Here is a 22,355-nt window from a genome sequence, read left to right as displayed (position 1 = left end):
TGTTATATGCGACGTGGGTGATGTGCGACGCAGGTGATGTGCGAAATGGATAATGTCCGATGCGAATGACGTATGGCGCTGGTTATGTGTGACGCGGGCGACGTGCAATGCGAATAACATGTGATTCACGTTATGTGCGATGCAACAGGTTGGGTATATTACACAAAACATGTATATCGCGTGACACTTATTTTGGAAAACATACTAGCCTTACCTCATCACGTCGAGGTTACCACTGTAGCCATGAGGGGTAGGTAGGCCACACTATATTAAACGAGTCTACTGTTACAAACTATTTATTTGCGCCATCGTTTGCGCTATTTAAGTTACATTTATCTACAGCGAGCAACTCAGCCTGCTCGTGTTAAAAGGCAGACCAGAACTATTACTTCTTTTCTCCTTGCAGGCCTGGCAGCTCGCACGAGAAGTGGTGATAATCCCCTTGGTATTCGGGCTAACAGGACTCCTGGAGGGTGCGCTGCTTTCTAACCCCAGGGGTGTACACACACCGTCAGGTCAGCTTCTGCTGATAGCCGCGTGTTGGGCGCAGCGTAACAAATGTGTTGGCGATGTACAGCCACAATTATGTTTAATTACGTTCGGAGATATAATTATTAATTTATAGAACATAATTACACCTTTTTTACCCTTTAGGGGTTAAATTTCTCAACATATAAAAATTTTTGTAAGTTTTCCAATGTGTATTATAGTTATTTAAAATCATTCATTACGCGTAATTAAATTCGGAGATATAAGTATTAATTTTTAAAACTTACCTCTTTTACACCTCTTAGTTGTTGAATTTGTAAAAAATATAAATATTGTGGTAGGTGGTTTTCGAGTGTTAATTACTGGAACCCATTATCTTTAAATGAGCTTTATTAGTTTCAGTGATAATATTAATTAATATTAAACCATATTAAACTTGTAACCCCCTTAGGGTGGAATTCTTTCTTTAGATAAAGCCTAGTTTCTAAGTTAGCCAAAGATCACTCCATTAAAAATAACTTAATCAAAATCCATCCAGTAGTTTTCGATTGATGCTCGATCAAACTGATAAACGGACAAAAAATAAAAAAATATATAATTTTGAGTTCTCAATAATATAAATAGCCATTTGTCATAGATTCTTCATCAATTTATCCATTGTATAGACTCTTTGCCTCGAACAGTTTTATTATTAGTATAGATGAGATAGAAAGTTTAAAGTTTTGCAGTAGTTTTAATTCCTTGTTATTGGAATATAGATCAAAACATTTACATTTATTATCAACATTTATTATTCAAGATTGTTTGTTCCAATCATGTCCTTCTACCTGGTAATACCTGTAAATACTTCTTTCTGCCATTTCCGGACATAAAAACTATTAAATTTAGACGTGGAGTGACTTTAAATTGATACCAATTTTTTTTAAACATCACTTTACTTAATTTAATTTACTCTTCGCATACCATGTGTCAAATGAACGCAGCTTTACCAAACTATAATTTTTGATGAATAATTTGACATTTTTATAGGCTAGGATGTGTCCCTTTTTAATTATAATGTGACGTTACAGTTGCTGAAGTCATGTTTATAATATTACATTGGAAATTGATTAATAAAACTAAAAAAAAAAAAAACAATGAATCTGCACCATATACAATATATATATATATATATATATATATATATATATATTGGTGTTACTTGGAGTGAGTATAATACACAAGTGATCAAAATTTTCGTATATGCGTTAAGTAAAAAAAAAACATATCTTTTTCTTTCATTTTGATTGCCGCATGTTTGTGGAAAACAAGTAGAGTAACGAATACTAATTTTTATATAAACATTTTACTTATCACTAAAAAATAAAATTCATACCTTTGCATTCGCCCAAGGACACATCATTCCTAAGCAGTACACGCCTAAAAATGCTCCAGTTGTAATTCCACTGACGGACATGGAGAGCTGCAACATACAGAATTGAAATTCATACTTTTCCAAGATTAGTTTTATATCCATAAGCAACCTGTCTTCTAGGTTAAAAACTTCCACCTGAAAAATTTCAAATTTATAACTTAATTTATAATTTAAAAAATTTGTCTGCATGCTTATAAATAGTCTGGATTCGATCGAATATCTTTTGCAACAAATATACATACTGCATTTAATTAACTAATTTTTATCCTTTTTTCTCAAATTCGTGTATATGCAGGTGAAAATAAGGACATCTTAAGATATCCTTTATTTCATATTTAAATGATAAATATGTAATGAATATTCTTTACTCTAAGTAAAAAATTAAATCATATTCAATACAATTTATAATTAGTTTCCAATCTTTAAAGTTTCATGGACAAATAAATGATTCACAAAATAGAATATAATTCATATTCAGTAGAATAAACAACCAAAAATATTTGCATACGACCTATCAATGGTCTTCATTCGTTTTCACCTCCAGACTTGACTTTGGAAGACTCTTTTCCGCAGCAATCATGTGAGAAATTTAGAAAGCATGGAGATTTTTTTTATAAGATATATTGTAGCGTGATTGTAAAATCTATGGAAAAATACAAATTTCCATTTGAAAGTGATTAAAAATATATATAATAAATGATTCAAATAAGTATCATGCGTTAAAAGATATATTTTTTCTTTGTAAAATTATTTTGTTGCTGAAGTATCAGATATTGCTATAAATATTAAGTACCTAATGTTTATTATTAACTTCATATAAACAATTATTTGATCTTAATTTAAATTAAATGTTAAAATTTTATTCTTTTTTAAGATAGCTAAAAGTGTTTTCAGATGTGCAAAATTTTAGTTCTTATTTTTTTAAGGCAAAATTATGAAATTTAATGGCTGGTAATACGTAACTAAAAAAAGAAAAAAAAATGTTTTTATCCATGCAGAAAAAGTATTAAATAACATTTAAAGAAAATAGTTTTTGATTGTAAACAAAGAAATTCCCTAACGATAAAATAATTAAAAAAATAATGGTAAAAGTTATTATTATTGAAAACTGTATTTACCCCCCCTTCAAAATATCTGTAATTTTTATGGTGGCAATAAATTAAGAATGAGTAAAAAATTGATCTTTTTTTTCCATGTTTAAAAAATTGTCAGATGATAGCAAATGTTTTACATCTACTTTAAATATATAAATCTTTGCTATTATATATATATTTTTTTAATTGTCTCATCTTAAACAAGCATGGTAAATACGTTAATTAGTAATGTCATATCGCACAAAAAAGTTTTTCGAATTAGCCAATAGTAGTTACAACATGTTATTATTATAAATAGTTTCCGAATCATTTGAGTAATCATACAGGTAATTATTTATTCCTGCAGTCCATGCAAAGAAAGGTAGCTTTATAACGTGGCAAAATTAAAATGTATTGAAAAATATGCTCTCATAGTTTCATTTAAACAATGTTTTCAAAGTTAAAAGTGCCGTGTAAGTACAGAACAAGAATTTTTTTCCAAGATTCGTTTAACAATACGGCCTAGAGATTTGGCCCTAATTAAAATGTGATTAACTGAAATCTCCTCACGACGGAACGGTTAAATTATTATCAAGGTAGAGTTTGACGACAGGATTTCACTGCCTGTCCGCTCACGGTCACGTGACTTACTAAGCGAGTGAATCAGCAGGACGTCACGCAAGTATGACTAGATTGTGTTGCCAGAAAATGCATAAACGTGAAAGAACATTTTGATCAACGACAGAACTTAAATTTATTAACATGGTTCATATTAGTAGCAAAGTATTAGAACATAAATTTTTTTTCAAAAACAGAACATAGAACATGTTCTCATTCAATAACCTAAGCTATCTGTAATGACTTTGATGTTAATAAATCGTACGCATCAGATTTATTTGTTTATTCTATTTCCTTTTCCTCTGATGTAACATAAAAACACCAAAAAACTTAGAAACATATTTCTTACGGCTCAAATATACTGAGTACAAGGAAAATCCGATCATAAGATTATTGGCGATAAAGTAAGCAGTTAACACAAAAAGAAAGAATTTCAAATTCCGTCACGACAAAAGAGTTTTGATATTCAGTTTAAATATTTTTTTCTAAAAAGTTCAAGCACTGATTTGTACAGTAATTATAAATATCTATAAAGTATTGTATCTACATAATAATAGTTAAACATGAAGCATGCTAGTCATGGAAATGAAGAATTTTATGATATGATATAGAAGTATTGTTGTGTCTGCATATATAATTCATACATAAAAGAAATTGTAGAAACTAGTTTATTATTTTTCCAGATTTTCCCATATTTCTAAAATTTAACCTAGTCAGGTGAATTCTATAATTATTTGAGCTATTCTGATAGCAAGAAAAAAACAACTTAACCGTTCAGGTTAGAAGGGAGTAACTATAGCTTCTACACATCACTTGATCTTAAAATCAATTTCTTGTCTCTGCCCCGATGTTATTTTGACAGCAGTCAAGTAAATCAGTTATCTTAAATTTCAGTATTTTTAAAATACGCCAAATAATAATCGTCAGAGTGTCGCCAGTTTAAATCGCATTCATGTTTTCGACAAATGCAATTCAATTGTTCAGTAGCAGTTTGGTTGCTGTAATCCAAAGAACGGTATTGCCTTGCACTGAGATAACTTAAATGATTGACAGTGAAAATAATAACAAAAATTCAGTAACCATAAAAATAAAAAATAAAATAATATCCACTTTTAATCCAAACAAATATAAAGTGAAATATTTAAACATATTTTTTCACAAATTTGGTTTTAAGTTATTATTTACCAACAAAATGATTTAATTAAAATAAATAACAGTTAATGATTTTTTTAATTAAAATTTAATTTATACTATTGCAGTTGTTTATGATTTTAATGAAGAATTTTTTCGTGACATAAGCACACAAAACTAAACAAATAGGAAATAAGAAATCTGGAATTAGATATAATCAGATTAAAATAAATAATATTTATATAACCGCATAGTTAAAAAAAAGTAATTGAGGCTTCGTGAAGAGACAAAAATTTTACATATGCATACAATAATTTTCAAGCAGGGGAAATCCGTGTAACAAAAAGAAGGATAATTTAGCACATGGTTTTTGTATGGTTAAGTGTCTTAAAAGCTAACATAGACTTGTAAATCAGGGGCCATATATAAGACAGTTGTATTTTTTTGGATGTCTGTGAAATTTTCACATGAAAATAATTATCTCAAACACTGTTATTGTATATGGTCAAATTTAACTTCCTCATTACTGGATTTTAACCATATTTTCTTGTTCGTAATTTCCAACTTATATAATATAAAATTTAAAAATTTCGATTACAGGTGTAGAAAATTTTTACATGATGAGTTTTCATGTTTTTGAAATGAATAATTTTGTATTTTTAACAGTTTAATACCTTAACAATTTACTTAACGTTAAAAATAACAGTTCTGACCCTGATTTGTGCTTCGGGAATGAACTCACATCAAATATTGTGCCCAAGTTCTCAACCACGTACACCATCAGGGTGCACAGCAAGCCGAACACCACCACTATTGTCTTGAGGATGACGTGAGCTCTCTCCTCCAGATCCCTCTTCTTGCCGGCGCACGGGAGGAGCACGTCCTCGTACAGGGTCGCGGAGAGGCAGTTCAGGTCGCTCGACATGGTGCTGGAAGAGAGAGAGTCGCGTTGCTCGGGCAACAACCACTGCTTGGGTCACCTCACTGACGCAGTTCACACCTGAGAGCGGCGCTGAAGATGCCGGCGATGAAGAAGCCGGGCAGACCAGGAATGGAGCCCGCGGTGTCCATCACGAAGTATGGCACAACATTATCGGGTTTGTTGACTTTCTGCAAACAGATATGATTAGCAAAGATTTCTGCGCAGGAAACCTTTATGCTGGAATACACAAGCGGGACGGGCGGGACTCTACGGACGCGAAGCGACAGTGACATATCTGGTAACTGATAACATGCAGTCTTAATTAAACAGAAAAATTATAATTTTGCATAAAACTATAAAATAACCTAACATACTCCCTCTGCCATTAATGACACCACATAAGTTGACCAACAATTTAAAAAGTATTGTTTTATACAAAAATTAATTCTGAAAAACCAATTTATTTTTACGCATTTATAAGTTGCTCAGATGAATTAATAAACAAAACCTTAAAGAATGAAAACTATATTATTAAAGATCACTATAACCAACTTAATAAAGCAAATTTCTGATCTCATCTCGTTAACGTTACTCTTGCGACGCGATGGAGATAGGAAATATATCTAATCGGGAAGTCTTGCGCGTCCACCATTTTTGTGGTGTTTGCATCATACATTTGTTGATCTTTAGTTGTCGAAAAAACATTTTATTCACGTAGCGTCTATTGCATGGCACCCGTCCTGATATTGTGATTCCAAAAATGTAGTGACACAGCTTGTTAGTGCAGTTCGTTATCTACCAAGATACAATTACTGAGCTTTGTTGGAAGGGACGTCAATTTAAAGCAAATATGAGGCTATTAATTTGGATTCCAGAAAATCACAACATTATTGGGTTACATGGAAATATTTGAAAGCAATTAGTTAAGATACAAACAATTAAAGCTCAATTTACCAAAAACACATAAAAAACTTTCCTAATATGTCTTAAAATATAAAATATTGTAAAAATAATTCATTAATACTTGCATACATTGCTGCACTGGTTCTACTAAAATTAAGATAGGTAATAACAATGTTACATGGAAAAGTTAATATGTAAATTCCTCATTTTTCATTCGTCTTGATATTTAATCATTAAATTTGATAAATAAAATTTTTTTTTATACTAGTTGTCAAATAAACGTCATACATTTAACAGAAATTAAACTGTTTCATCAAATAAGTTTCCAAATAAATAACGACCGTAGTTTATTTCACAAATTATTTATCTATGTAAAAACTAAACACATTTTACCTTTGATTTAATTGGGTCGCATTCGTAGTATGTAGAGTAAATTGTCAGTCCAACCATCACCATTACCGATTTCATGAAAATATTCCCTACACAAAACCACCAAATCGACCTGAAACATAAATATGACATATAACATTATTTTTGTGATTAACTTTAAGGCATTTTTTCTGGTTTCCGTGAAACATTTACAAATCTTCACACAGCAGTCTTCACAAACCAGAACATTTTTGTACCTTATGAGTTTCCTAACTGCATATGCATTTTTTGTATTAGTAATTTACCATGAATGTATTTCATTTATGTGACAAAATACTAATATTTTAAAAAAAACATTAAACCGTACTTTTTTCTTTATTTAATACTGTTACGAACGCGATAGACCAGACTGCAATGCCAGTTTCGGAGCTGGCTGGCGGCCCAGCACTGCCGCTGACGTCACGCACCATCCATTAACGTAAGGAATGCCGCGCGTGCCTGGCCGGATTACAACGGCCGTCGCTGCCCCCCTCCCCCTACTCATCCCCGCGCATCGTCCTGCCTCGAGCGCCGTTAGCTATCGCTGAGCGGCCTTGGGAATTCCGCGGGCCGTCGCGTGAGCTAACGACGCCCTTCTCGACTTTTCGGGCGTCGGGTCGGCCCGGGATGACGCGGCTCGTCATCAGTACCTCTCGGCCCTTCGAGAAGGACGCCTCTAGGTACTTGAGCCGCCACACAGGCCTCTGCGACAGTTCGGCACGGATTCCGAGTAGGGATGCAAACGATACATCGATGTTTTGAAAACATCGATGTATCGTTCATGAAACATCGATGTTAGCATCGATGTTTTGAAGAGCGATACATCGCCGATGCATCGACGAAAAAGTCCAAAAACATCGACATCGTTCATCATTAAATTTGCCCTAGTTTTTTATTTTTATAATATTTTGGCTATCATTTCATGAATATTTATTGAATATATAAAAAAACATTACGATACGACATTTAGTTTTTAAGATACAATTTTTTTAAACTGTCTATACTTACTATAAAAACCTTAATTTTTAAGTAGGTAGGTATCATAAATGTTGTAAATACTGAACTATTTGGTTGATTTCAGTATTAATTTTTTCCAGTACTTTAAGATGTGTAAAATCAATTGGAAAAAATGAATACCGTTAAAAAAATTGTTTACATAAGATTTTTTTTAAATGTTAAAAAATATAGGGAAAAAGCAGCGAGACTTTATGGACAATTTCATAGCTTGTTGTACATACAAGCTATTTATTGGTACCGATACGGTCTCGCTAGCTCTATCGAGAAAATTAATGTTACATTTTAAACCTGCACATACACTTCATGCTTTTTCCTTTTTTTTTTTTCAATTAAAAATAAATTGTGTAAAAAAATTAGTTATTTTTTAAATGATTTTGGACTTCGTAAAATACTGGAAAAAAATGATAAGGATACCAACCAAAATGGTTTAGCATTTACCTACTTTTATTTATACTTAAAAATGTAAGTTTTATAAGTATCGAAAATAAAAAGAAAGTTTCTTGAAAACTAAATGTCGTATCGCAATGGTTTTTGGATAAATAGATCTCTCACGATTTGTACTATTTACAATATATTCATGAAATGATAACTAAAAACATAACAAACAAGGGAAATTTTATTTTAAGTAAGCCTGTGTCTTAAGGCTGCAGTCTGCCCGGGCACACACACGGTGCTCAAGATATCCGAGTGGGGTCTGTTTACAAAAATCATTCAAGTGTTCGCTGAATGCTGAAAGGTACTTTTGAATTCGGATTAAGTTATTAAACTGTGTTTTTAGTTTTTTTTTGGCTAAAAGGTGTGTTTTCAGAGTAATTTTTAGGCATAAAACAACCGATACAGAATCTCGAAACCACTTAATGGCAGTGCAGTACACCTTTATCTTCATTTCTCGGTCATATAATGTTACGGTCACCGGTCAGTTCTCTCAGTTATCCTGTGACGACGAGAAGACTGCGCGCCAGTCCAGAGGAGACACTGTGCTAGAAGCACCGGCGAGCGTCGCGCTTATCATCCCGCCTCACTGACACACATAAACCCCGAACAGACGGCCAGCTTTACATACATTTAAATTACGGACATGCCCTTTGAATGTTTACCTTTACTTCTGCTAATGTTGTGAAGTTGTAGTCATTTAAATTTGTCCACAACTCTTTGAAATTTACTGAGAGCTGGTCAAGTAGTTCATGCGGATTTTTAAGTTTTTGGTAGCAGAATTTTCTTTTAGTACATGTTTTTGTTCTGCACGAGACACGACTGTAAATATGTTGTGGTTATTGTGGTCAGGAATCTGTAGTAGGTATGGTTTTTGGCTACATACTATAGTTTAAATCATTTTGGCATATTTTTCCTGATATTTAAAAAACATCTGTTAAAACATCGATGTATCGGTTGTCAGAACGATGTTTTTTGACATCGATGCTTTTTCGTTTGAACATCGATGTTCGTGATATCGATGTTTTTAAGAGCGATGTTGCATCCCTAATTCCGAGCGAAGGCTAGTGCGACAGCGGTTAAGTGGGCGAGACATCCCCCCACCCCCTGAGAGTGGCACGACGCGGAGTTTGGTGACGGAATTTTGGTGACCTAGTCCCGCGACGGTGAGTGGCGTGAGCAGTGTGAACTGCGGATCTTGCAAGAATTGAGTGAATTGTTAAACATGTTTAAGTGTCAGTGATTTGTGTTTAGTATAAATATTGGTGATCAATAAAACTGTTAAAAAATCTTAATTGTGCTATCCATTACTAACACAGTTCTCCCACATTAATACATCGAAACAATACATTATTTTTAAGGAACATTACCAAAATATTTGTCAGTGAAAAAATACATAACCATAAGAAAACAAAAACTCGAATAATCTGGACAATACATAAGCAAGTTGTCTTTTGTTTTAATTAGCCTTTCAATTAATAGGCCTAATTTTTGCAATTCGGATTTAATCACAATTGTTTGTTATAAGATAAATTTTCTCTATGCTTTTAATGATTCTCCTAAAAATGTTTTGATTAAATATGATTTATGGAGCAGTTTAGTTTAAATGTCAAAAGGTAATCTGGATGTCACAAATATGTTCTATTTTGTACAAAAATATTTCAAGAGTATTTTAATGCCTTTAAAAACTTGGCATTTACCCAAAAAAATTCCAAAATAATTCAAAAGCATTAAGAAATTTTCAATACAATTAACTACTAAGAAAACAAATTGATTCAAATTCATTTGAACATTTTCAATTATTTATAGCTATATAATTTGAATGGATCCATAAATTATTTATTTAGATATTATTATTTTGAATTTATATGTGGCATTGTAGGACGAACTTGATTTAAAAAAAAATGACCAAATTATTGGAAAAAATACTTTTATAATATACGACTTATTAAAACGGACTAAAAAGTAAAAAAATTATTTCTCTTAGCCCCATACCATATTCATAACCCCATACAGATTACTAATTCCATACAGATTGTCTTGAAAATTTGTGATTGTGAATGTTTAATACCTATGAAAATACCTGCAATATTTAAAACGAAAAAAGTAGGGTTCATGCAATAGAAACTAACAATTTTATTTCATTGCAGATAATACGAACTGTTGTGTGTGTATTCTCAACAAAAGCTACTCTCTACAATCACTACTATTTTGCATTGCATGTGCCCTACGTTAAATTTTAACATGTATAATTTTATCGTAAATATAACGTTTTTATTCAAATCATTTTATTCTGCTTTTAAATCTTGCGTGTGCATTGTCATTCAATTCTGAGCTATGTTTAAATTATCAAGTCTGTAGTTCATTGAAAATTAGTAAAAAATATATTGCAAATATTTTACCGTGAAAAAAAAGTAAACAAACCAACAGACAAGAAAGAGATATAATAAAAATCTGGTAACATATGCATTGGGTACCCCATTAGGTATATATAGTTCATCCTGGCACACCGGGTCCCGGGTCGGGAGCCTAAGAGCCGCGGCGGCCATAATGGATTACGTCACTTCCGGTTGCAAAAACTTCCTCAAAATACCGAATTTTACAACAAAATTTCCCTTTTTCGAGGGAAAATTTCCCTTTCTCGAGAGGAAATTTCCCTTTAGAGAAAATATCCTCCTTTTTTCTGCTGTAGGATATCCGGAGATGCATGACCCGCAGGGGGGGTCGCAAGATCCGCAGGGAGGGTCAATTATCCTCTTTTGCGGAGTGCTAGTTTAACCTGTAAATCCCTATACCTGTCATTTCATACATTTATTAGGGCTTATATTAGGAAGTCACGACGGCCATCTTGGATTACGTCACTTCCGATGGCCATTTTGGATTTGACCTTTAACTTTGACCCCGACGGCCATTTTGTTTTCTAGAACATTCGCCATTTCGAGTTTCGTCTGCCATCTTGAAAATCTTTATATATTATCCGATTATAATGAAAAAAAAATTAAATTTATAAAAAAAATTAAAAAATCAAAATAAAATTTAATAAATGTATTTTAAATTAAATTTTAATTAAAACCTGCGTATCAAACACCCCACGCCTCTACATTACAAATACACCATCTAGCACCCCACTCCTCTGTTACAATGACATCGTAATCGAACACCCCACTCATCCCTGTTACAATTTTTCTCTACACCGCATTCTTTAAAATAAATTTATTATCAAAATAAAAAATATATACCATCGTTGTTTGCCGGAGGCAGCCATCTTATTTAGTGGAGACCACCATCCTTATTTCATCTGATGGATGTCATCATCGGGTGTAGGTTTCTAAAGTACGTTAGTGTATGTAAGGACGAGTTCCTATCCCGTACCAACATTATTATGACACTTATAGACCAACCATTTTTTCTTAAAGTCTTATCATTTATATGTTTCGATTAAAATATATGTTATCAATACTGTCGTTGTGGATGCGATAGTTAAAGTAATGATAATTTCAAAAAAACATTTATTACCCCATCTTAGCGGACCAAACATTTTTCAGAGTCCTAACTCACAAATTATATTCTCTTCTCATGTTTGCGTACTCGTGTTTTAAAAGCTGCATGGAAGCAGATATTTTATTGTTTGTGAATAATTACATTCCTAAACAAGTTCATGTTTGCGTAAGTTTATGTCTGCTGGAGACCGCCCTCTTGATTTTATCCGATGTAGCCATCATCATCATCCTAAAGTACCTAAGTGTATGTATGTAAGGTCGAGTTTCAATTTCCTGCCAGTGTTGATATGAACCTTATAGACAAAAATCCACAAAGTCCACAACCATTTCCTTAATCTTTTATATAACAAGATATATGTCAACAAAAACGGAAACTATAAACCAAAAAATGGAAACTATACAACAATTTTACAGTATTGAGGACGCGATGGTTATAGTAATAATACTTAGTAACTTTTTCTTCCATTAAATTTAATTACATACTACTTCATAGTCGTCACAGGAACCAGACATTTTTCAGAGTCCTAACCCACAAGTAGATAAGTATATATTCTAAGTAGGAACATGTTCGCGTATTAATGTTTAAAAAGCTGCATGGAATCAGATATTTTAAATGATTGTGTAAATATCCGCCCCCGAAATTTTTAATGAAAGAAAAAACACATGCAGTCTTAATCATGCACGAGAATATTATGCTAGAAACAAAAATGCCGACTTACATTTGTACAGTATTAGATGTGCCCGCTCTTCACGAGAGAGACAACATCCAATACATAACATTTTACGTTTCAACTTAATGTCTGATCGCTATAGTGTATATGATGCAGTAACAACACTCACCTCAGCCATTACTACCGCTACGAGATGCACATCATATTGAATAAAAATAGTTGTTTAAAGTCGTGGCAAGAAGTCGAAGTGACTAAAATATCAAAAAAATATTTAACACTATTTTATAAAAAAACACACACTCCTTAACACTTTATTATCCCCCTTGTTAACATAATACCATTCAGAAGGCGTAACCGACCCCCTTCACAACACACTGCTCCGCAGTACTTTCCATACTAACCATCAATTACTCTGTCCACACAACTATACAAGCATTACACAGCTCCAAAGTCGATAATTGAGAAATAAGTGTCTAATATAAACCCCCCCCCCTCCGCCCGAAAATATCCTCCACTGTCAGAGTGGAGGTGTTCACAGGTACATCTGCGAAGTCTTCCCTGGTTTCTTCGTCTTCATCCATCACAAGAGCTTCTTCCTGGCCGCTAGGCTCCTGACAGCACGCAATAACTCATCCTCAGCAATCTTCTCATAGCTGGCACGACACATCTTACTAACTCTGTTGATAACTACGAATGATACATCATAAGAGTGCAATTTTTAAACTGTCGCCACCCCTCTACTCTTTTGTTTACAGTCCTGTTCGTGCGTGCCAAGCACACACGTCACTGACGCACGGCCTTTGACGTCAGCACACCTACCCTCTCCCGCCTCAACCCCCTGAACAATCCACACCTCAAATAGCTGCGTCATTTAGACCTGTCGCTACATGTACCCAGCCTCCTAATACCATTTTAAGCACCTTCGACGTACATCCCAACCTCTGGTAACTAGTGAAAAGTTTCAAACAGTAAATGAATAAATACTTTTTTATTTATTTAAGACTTGCATTTATTAATATAAAAGTTAAAATTTCAAAAAATTAAAATTTATATGGTATCAGTCGATTTTATCAACTGATTTTCACATTTATCGCATCCTAACCACTTCACAAACAAGAGATCACCTTATTAATGTATAAATTTTTCTACTTAATAATCGCTTGGGTACTTGGAAGGCTGAATTTCTTCTTCATAGAATCCGCCACGTATCACCGAACCTCGTAATTCTTCCAAGTAGTAACATCCCGGATAGTAATTACGTAGTTTAACAACACGGAATATTTATGTCGACCATTTATAAATACACAAAAAATATTCAATTTTAGCTCTAAGTTTTATAACGCCTAGATTATTTGCATGAAAATAAACAGTTTCCAGGAGTGAGCTATCTTTTACATTAACAGGCACCATGCCAGTTTTACTGTATTTTCTGTAACAAATAAATCCACATATTAACCCCCTTTTGCTGCGAACTCTCTTCACATGACTTCCTTTAGAGCAGGAATAAATGATACATCCACCCATCCTTTTATCTCGGTGAACCTAAATTAATTATATTTTTTTCCGAACATGGCTACAAGGCTAAATGGCTGCAAGGGTACATCAAAAACACAAAGAAAAAAATCTTTGTATAAAAATACCAAATCAGCAGATTTAAAGCTAACTGTAGAGCACAAACATCCTTGAAATATGTATTTTTATGCTTACTACAAGACCATGTGGTTTTTGAACCATTACATATTCAGCCCTGGCTACAGACTTGACAACAAACAATCAACAAAAGGAAGCACATATGGAAGCACAATCAACAAAAAGGAAGCACAATCAACAAAAAGGAAGCAAACATGGAAGCACAATCAACAAAAAGGAAGCACATTTGGAAGCACAATCGGAAGCACAATCACAAAAAGGAAGAACATTTGGAAGCACAATCCACAAAAAGGAAGAACATTTGGAAGCTCAATCAACAAAAAGGAAGCACATTTGGAAGCACATTCAACGAAAAAGGAAGCACAATCATAGAAATGACTTACAATCGGAAGCACATTCAACAAAAGGAAGCACATTTGGAAGCACATTCAACAAAAAGGAAGCACATTCATAGAAAAGAGCGCACAATCGGAAGCACAATCATAGAAAAGGACTCACAATCGGAAGCACATTTGATGAAGAGGAAGTAGAATTGGAAGCACAATAAACGAAGAGGTAGTATGGAGGTGACTTGAACTTGGTGTACAATTATTTAATTTCCCATTAAAATGCTACTTTCTTCGTTAATTTTTAGGTCCAAATAATTAACAAGACCTAGGATAGTTATATTAGAATCATCATTTTCACATTTCTCGTGATCAATATATTCATCTAATATTTTGCTACCATTTCATTTCCTTGATTTTATAGACACACCATTCTTAACATTAACCAGCCATGTTTAACAGATAAAGGGCTTTTCCAAACCTCAAGGGGGAAGAGAATCATCTTACAAACGAGTGTTACTCGGCTGTACTTAACCTATTTGATGAATGAGTAATGGATATTTTTATTCAAGAGCCACCTGATAAAAATGCCGAAATTTCTTATTTGGTGTCAGGAATTTACAATACAAACGGATATCTCTCAATATATTCCAAGAACAATACAAAAAATAAAACTCAATAAGAAATATATGACTCAAAAAAACGGGCAACACATTCCACTAAATTAAGTTATTAACTCAGAATCATTCCTCTATAAGAATACAAATGTGTTTATTACTAATGTGAACACACTCATATTTCAATCACAATTCATCATATTTTCAAACACAAACCAGCTAATTTCAAACAAGAAACCACACAATTTACAAAAACCACATATTTAAAAACCAAGAACAGAAGTTTGAAGTCATGTTCTTTTCTCTTCTAGAGCGACTCGTGATGTTACAGTCATCTGGTTTTCGTCGATGCTATAGATGCTTATGCAGGCAAGAGGATTCTGTTTCTCGAACAGAGGGATCTGGCGAAGTGGATTGGGAAACTCGTTGTTTGTGAAGTTGAACTTCCCTCCAAGTCATTGTAACACTGATTAACATGCTCAGATGCTCACCCGCATCTAACTTGACCAGAATTGCACACTTAAAACGTATGTGCTCCTCTAAGTATTTACAAATTGACTACCGCATATTTTTCTTTGATGCAGGTAGATATTTCGATGGAGCTAGCTCAAAGTGGATCAAGTTTGTTAATGTGTAGTTGTAGTCGCTTAACACCAGACAAAGACCATGCGGGCCCTCTTCATAATTAGTATTCTTCCTCTTTACATATCTTAAAGATATATTCAGTAATGACACCCTCCACTTCACGAACTCCAAAGAATGGAACATTCGTGGTTTGAAGGCCCTCTTGTCTTCACATGTACCCATAGGCTTTTCATAATTGCACTCAAGCACGATGTAATACTTGAGTGGACCATCAACTTCAATATCCTCTACGAGTTGGCTTATTAGTTATACCGTGATAAGAGTCCAAGTATGTACATGTAACCTCGACAGAACTGGTATTATTTTCTACCACACAAGTCTTCAAGTTACCCCAGATTCCCACTTCTGCAATGATGAGGTCGTGGATGTTGGCTAAAACCCGCCTCTGTCAGCAGCAATGTTTGGCTGGTACTTGGCTTAGGTATGACTACCGGCTTGAACGCGGCCATTCTCTGCTTCTTAGTTGATAGTGGATCAGGACCCTTGCACACTTTGGTATGTGCTTTCAACTTACCGGCCCTGGCGAACACTTTAGCATAGTTCCCACACGAATACATGTTATGGCTAGGGGTGAGTCCGCAAGCCGTCTTCTCATGATGTGTGACATGGCTGGAGTTTTTGAAGGTTTTAAAACAGAAGCTACACCAGGTGACTGAAGTCGAGAGGGCAGCACCAGTGCGAGCAATCATCTTTCCACACAGATGACACTGCTTGAGGTCATGCTGCAGATTGTCAGCACACTGACGTTCATAACGGTAGCAGTTATTAGCTTCAGTTATTAGCTGCAGTTATTAGCTGCAGTTATTAGCAGTTATTAGCTGCAGTATAGGTAGCAGGGCAGAAACGTCATTTCTGCATGGTTGATGTCATCACAACAATCGGTAGTCTGTGCTCAATGCACGGAACACGCGAAGGAAGCCCATCGTATGGAGAAATATAACAGAAGTGTTAAGAAAAAAAATGTAGCTAGCCATTACATGAAAATGTTTGCATACATAACTTCAAACCTACAAACTACAGCTTCATCAAACCAATCCTTAAGTTAGCACTATCTTACCCGAAAATAATCTAAAAAATCACTAAAATATTAAAGTACTGTAACTGACAAGTTACACAGAAGTAGTCAAAAATATTAAAAGTCCTGGTTACTTGTAACTTTTACAAATTTTTAAGTACAGAGAAGCATTTAGCTGAAAAATATTCAAAGTCCACACAACCCCCTATCCACACAAATTTTTAAGTACAGATAATCTTTAAGTTGAAAATATTCAAGCTCTACATAGTACCATTTTTACACTAAGTATTAAGTACACAGAAGCATTAAGCTCTAAAATGTTCAAAGTCCACACAACCTCCTCTTCACACAAATTTTTAAGTACAGAGAAGCAATAAACTGAAAAATATTCTAAAGCCAGCACAGCTACATTTTAACACAAAAGTTTAAGTACACAGAAGAAGCTAGCAGAAAAAAATGTTCAAAGTTCTGATAGCTAACAAAATTATTTAAAAGATCATATAGATTGCTATCTACAAAAAGAAAAAAAAATGAATACACAGCTTTAAAATCCACTCATTTACACGAAATCCAAAAATTTAACGTGCAAACTACAACTAATCATTATACCCCTCAATACAACATAGAAGTCCCTTGCTTGAATCTAACCAAACCAAAAAATTGTTACAATTTTAGCACAAAACATAGCTCATGTGCAGGTTTTCATAACAACTCCTTAGTTTCGGTAGGTCTGTGATGTGTGAATAAGTATGAGGTAAAAACATGTAGCAACCATGCAACAAGTATAATAAACCTTTATAGCATGGACCAAGTACAACCACTATTTGTTTTGCCAATTAGAAATGGCGTCGCGATGTACTTTCACAATCATGACTCATCTCTCAATAATGTCTGAGAGTCTGAGCTATCCACAACACGGCATCGTGGACCCAAGAGTCCCTCAGCACACAGACATTATCTACACACACAATTAAACTTCTATATGACAATACTTGACATGGTTAATGTTATAGTTATGAAAGGAAATAGAAAAATTGATATCTAATACTTTTTTGGATTCAGAACATACACACACATGTGTGAAACTAAGCATGGGACTTGAGCGAAAACATTAGTTGCTCACGAAACATTTTGTGTAAATAACTTCATACCTACAAACCCACATTAAATCCATAATTCATGGTGATAAATTATCAAACCAACCCACAACACCATCAAGTTAATCCGCACATTAGCATAGTGCAGCTTCCCCCACCACCCTTTGAATTTAATCTAACATAAAAATCACTTAAATACCACCAATGTAAAAATAACAAATCGAAAAATTATGCATGCGTTCAAGTATGGAGGTGATCTCATACATATCAGCATAGGCTCCTACACAAAAAGAAACAATAAAATGTATCACCCCGGCCACCAAAACATTTAGACCATCCCAAGACACATATAATATCTCTTATGCTGCCATTATTCTGAAAATCACAGGATTCTTTGTTTTTAACACCAGCTACATAGTCAATATACTCATCATCTTCTCAGATATCATCGACACAGCCATCATCATGATCACATACTCATCCAGATTACTGTCATATTTCGTTTTCTTAGGCATCGAAGCAACTTCTTTGTCTAGAAATATCCTTTATAAGTGTCCGTCCATTCTCAAAGTTCGAAGGCTCTGGAGAAATGGGCTGAAACATATTCTTACTTTTCACAATAATGATACTTCCACCGTGGTCGGTCTTCCTTAAACCTTCAACATTCTTAATTTCATGTTCTTTGTCGGGATCAGAAGAGCTACGAACATTCATCCCATGGAATAACATTCATGCGTGAGCATAACTTTACAAGTCTTGCAGTGTCTTTTTAAGCTCTCTCTTAGTGCAAAATACCAGTCTCACCGATCAAAATTTAACATTTTATATAGTTGTTTTTTGACATGATCATTCTTTCTAAAAGTAAAACCCCTGTCACAGTTACTGCACCAGTGACCTTTTCATGATGTTAATAGCACCGATCCAGAATCCATATTAGTTTCTACGACAAATGTCAGAAGCAACCTGAAAGTTCAAACGCAAATACAAACTTAAATAGAACATTAAAATAAACTATCAACGAGAGTTAATTCCGAATTTTAAATAATACATGTTTAAGTAGTTCCGCTTCTCACCAACATATTTTGCAACATGCTGATTAAAAGAACTTAATTATATATTTCTAATAAAGTTAACCTTATACAAAGTACATAATATTAGTTAAGCAAATATAAATGTTACCCACATATGACTTCAAATGTAGTCAATTCGGCAGCAAATGTAATCAATTTTCTCCATCTGTCTACAAATGTAACCCTGTTGCCTATGTATTCCGATCTTCAACGCACTTCGTTTCAGATTATGATGGGTGTATTCATACTGTTTATAAAGCTATGTTATTATGTATAATGCAGGATGTATACTTGGTGTTCCCAAGAGAAGTAAGAATTCGATAGATCTCAGGGAAAGAAAATAAAATTTGTATTGTCCTCGTCACAAGCTACGATTTCTTATATGTAACAGAATAATGAATTTTAATCAAGTGTCATCGTTATTATCATTTGTTTAAACTAACCGAAATTCTCAGCACATAACCAGTCACATGTAGAAATAATCTGGCTATGGTGGATTATTACCCCAGAATTCTCTGAAAAATTCTATGTAAGAATCAATTTTATTTCTAAATAAGGCCACATTCGCCAGTTATAAGAGTAGGTGTATTTGGTTCATCCTGGGACAGGGGTGTGGGGTGGGGGATCCGGGGATCCGCGGCGGTCATCTTGGATTACGTCAGTTCCGGCGGCCATCTTGGATTACGCCACTTCCGGCGGCCATCTTGTATTTGACCTTGACCTTTGACCCCGACGACCATTTTGTTTTTCTAGAACATTCCGCCATTTTCTTTTCTAGATCATTCCGCCATTTTGAGTTTCGTCCACCATCTTGAAAATCTTTATGTATTATCCGATTTTAATGGGAAAAAAATTAAAATTTATAAAAAATTAAATAATCAAAATTTTAAAATAAAATTTAAAAATATATTATTTAATACAATTTTAATTAAATACCTGCGCATCGAACACCCAATTCCTCTATATTACGTATACACCATCTAGCACCCCACTCCTATGTTACAATGATATCGTTATCGAACACCCCACTCACCCCTGTTACAATTTTTCGTTACACCGCATTCTTTAAAATAAATTTACTATCAAAATAAAAAATATATACCATCGTTGTCTGCCGGAGGCAGCCATCTTATTTATTGGAGACCACCATCTTGATTTCATCTGATGGATGTTATCATCGGGTGTAGGTTTCTAAAGTACGTTAGTGTATGTAAGGTCGATTTCCTATCCCGTACCAGCATTATTATGACCCTTATAGACGAAAACCACAAAATCCACAGTCATTTTGCTGTTGTAACCACCATTTTTTCTTAAAGTCTTATCATTTATAGGTTTTAACTAAAATATATGTTATCGATACTATCTTTGTGGATGCGATAGTTAAAGTAATGATAATTTAAAAAAAAAAACATTTATTAACCCATCATAGCGGACCAGAAATTTTTCAGAGTTCTAACTCACAAGTAATATTCTCTTCTCTTGTTTGCGTACTCGTATTTAAAAAGCTGCATGGTAGCAGATATTTTTAATGTCTGTGTATAATTACATTCCTAAACAAGTCCGTGTTTGCGTACTCGTGTTTAAAAGCTGCATGGAAGCAGATATTTTAATGTTTGTGTATAATTACATTTCACCATTCTGTAAGATATTTATAAGTATCAGTACCTCGTGGGATATAGGTTCTATATTAAAAATAATAAACAATATGTAGGTAAAATTGTATTTATTAAATTAAGAACATATTTTACACAACAAAAATGGAGCAAAACAGAAACTATACATCAAAAAACTTAAACTTTACAACAAAAATGGAAACTATTCAGCAAAAACACAAACTGTACAACAAAATGAAAACTATAAAACAAAAAACAGAAAAAAACTATACAACAAATGGAAACAACTACCAAACTGCCAAACTATTTAAATCAAAAACTATTTACAGGAAAAAAAAATTATTCGTCGCCTCATACATATCCGTGGGGGACTGTGTGGATACCATCTTCGCAGATCAACCGTTTGTCGTCCTCCCACGTTATGGCCAGCTTATTGCTGTACTCAGTATAGAGTATGTGCTGACGGGAGCGAATTGCTCTAACGCCTGCCCTCATTGTGCGGTGGTCTTGCAGGGCATCCAGGTAGTCGTCGAATGTTATGTGTTTTTTGACCACACATCGCTGGATGCCCTTGGCCTTTTTCTCGCTCTTACCACCACACCTGTAGGCGTAGAGTTTGGCCCGTAGGCTTACAAACTCCTCCATCACTTCTCCCCCACATTCATCTTTGAATTTACCGACAACTTTCTTGTTGATGGGGGAGAAGCATGGGTGGTCGGAAGGGTAGCAGCTGGTGTCGAATTTGGCCATCAGTGTAGGGTCGGCTTTGAGGTCTGAGTAAAAGTCTGTTGTCTGGATCTCATACACAAAACTGTCTGTATCCATATACATCAGGTGAATATTGTCATGGTAACGGGGTTTCATGGTATTGTAGTGGAAGTCGTACATGAGAGTCTTTGAAAGATCTAGTACGGCCAGTCCGGCATAGATCGGCTTGTCGAAAATGATGGTCTCGTGATTAAGGTGGACTAGAGACAAATTCGGTTCGTACATTGTACGGTCCTTGAAGGACGGACGACACACCAACTTCTTGAACCTCTTCTCGGAGCACACCAACTCCATTTTGAGCCTCCGCCTTTTATTTTCCATCAGTTTACCAAATGTCGAGTTCACAGCGAGCTTAAAGAACTCCTTCTCGAACTCGTTGGCTGCTGCTTTCCGCTTGTTGGTATTCAGCCGAATATAGGGCTCCAACCATGCCGACTGCTCAAACTGTAGGACTCGGTGTATCTTAGTCACTCTCAGCCCATGAGATACTGCTTGCTGTAGATTTTTGTAGTGGACAATGTAGTGCTCTTTATTTTCAAGAGTTGTCATCAGCTTTGATTGCTTTGAGCCGGGCGGGCACTGATTTACGGGGAGAAATGGCAGGTCTTTATGACTTTCGTGGATCTCGGGAGGGTACTCCACATCACACTCAATAATGTAGCCTGTAGGAGAATCATCTGGGACAGACACGACATCAATTGATGTGTCTGCCCATTGGAAATGCCGAATTGGAAGCGGCAGAGACATCGCCCACCCGTACAAATTATTTGCATCAATGTACTCCAGGAATGTGGATGGCTTGGATGCATCATATGTCTCAGGTATGTAGGAGTTATTGGCTACGCAATGACGTTTAATGCTTTGCGCTACTCCTCCCCTAATACCAGCCTCCACAAACATATACATGTCGTAATCTGTGAGAAGCTCTAGCTGTACACCTGTGGTTCGAAGCATCGCATCGAAAGCGAATCCAGGA

General features: G+C 34.6%; 1 protein-coding gene across 8 annotated transcripts in view; it reads right to left on the bottom strand.

The window, feature by feature from the left end:
• LOC134533681 (sodium-coupled monocarboxylate transporter 1-like) overlaps positions 1–22,355 on the bottom strand; it is a 141,834-nt gene that overhangs the window by 10,876 nt on the left and 108,603 nt on the right. For all 8 annotated transcript variants that reach the window (XM_063371230.1, XM_063371227.1, XM_063371229.1 and 5 more), the window contains exons 8-11: positions 6,944–7,052; positions 5,726–5,835; positions 5,468–5,654; positions 1,865–1,951 (exon numbers count right to left, since the gene is read on the bottom strand). In XM_063371230.1, coding sequence (XP_063227300.1) covers positions 1,865–1,951; positions 5,468–5,654; positions 5,726–5,835; positions 6,944–7,052 — 493 coding nt within the window. The remainder of the gene's footprint in view (positions 1–1,864; positions 1,952–5,467; positions 5,655–5,725; positions 5,836–6,943; positions 7,053–22,355) is intronic.

This window comes from Bacillus rossius, chromosome 7 (assembly GCF_032445375.1).
Source record: "Bacillus rossius redtenbacheri isolate Brsri chromosome 7, Brsri_v3, whole genome shotgun sequence".
Classification (NCBI taxonomy): Eukaryota; Metazoa; Arthropoda; class Insecta; order Phasmatodea; family Bacillidae; genus Bacillus; species Bacillus rossius.
Note: the sequence above shows the minus strand (reverse complement) of the source record. Positions and strands in the feature narration are given on the sequence as shown.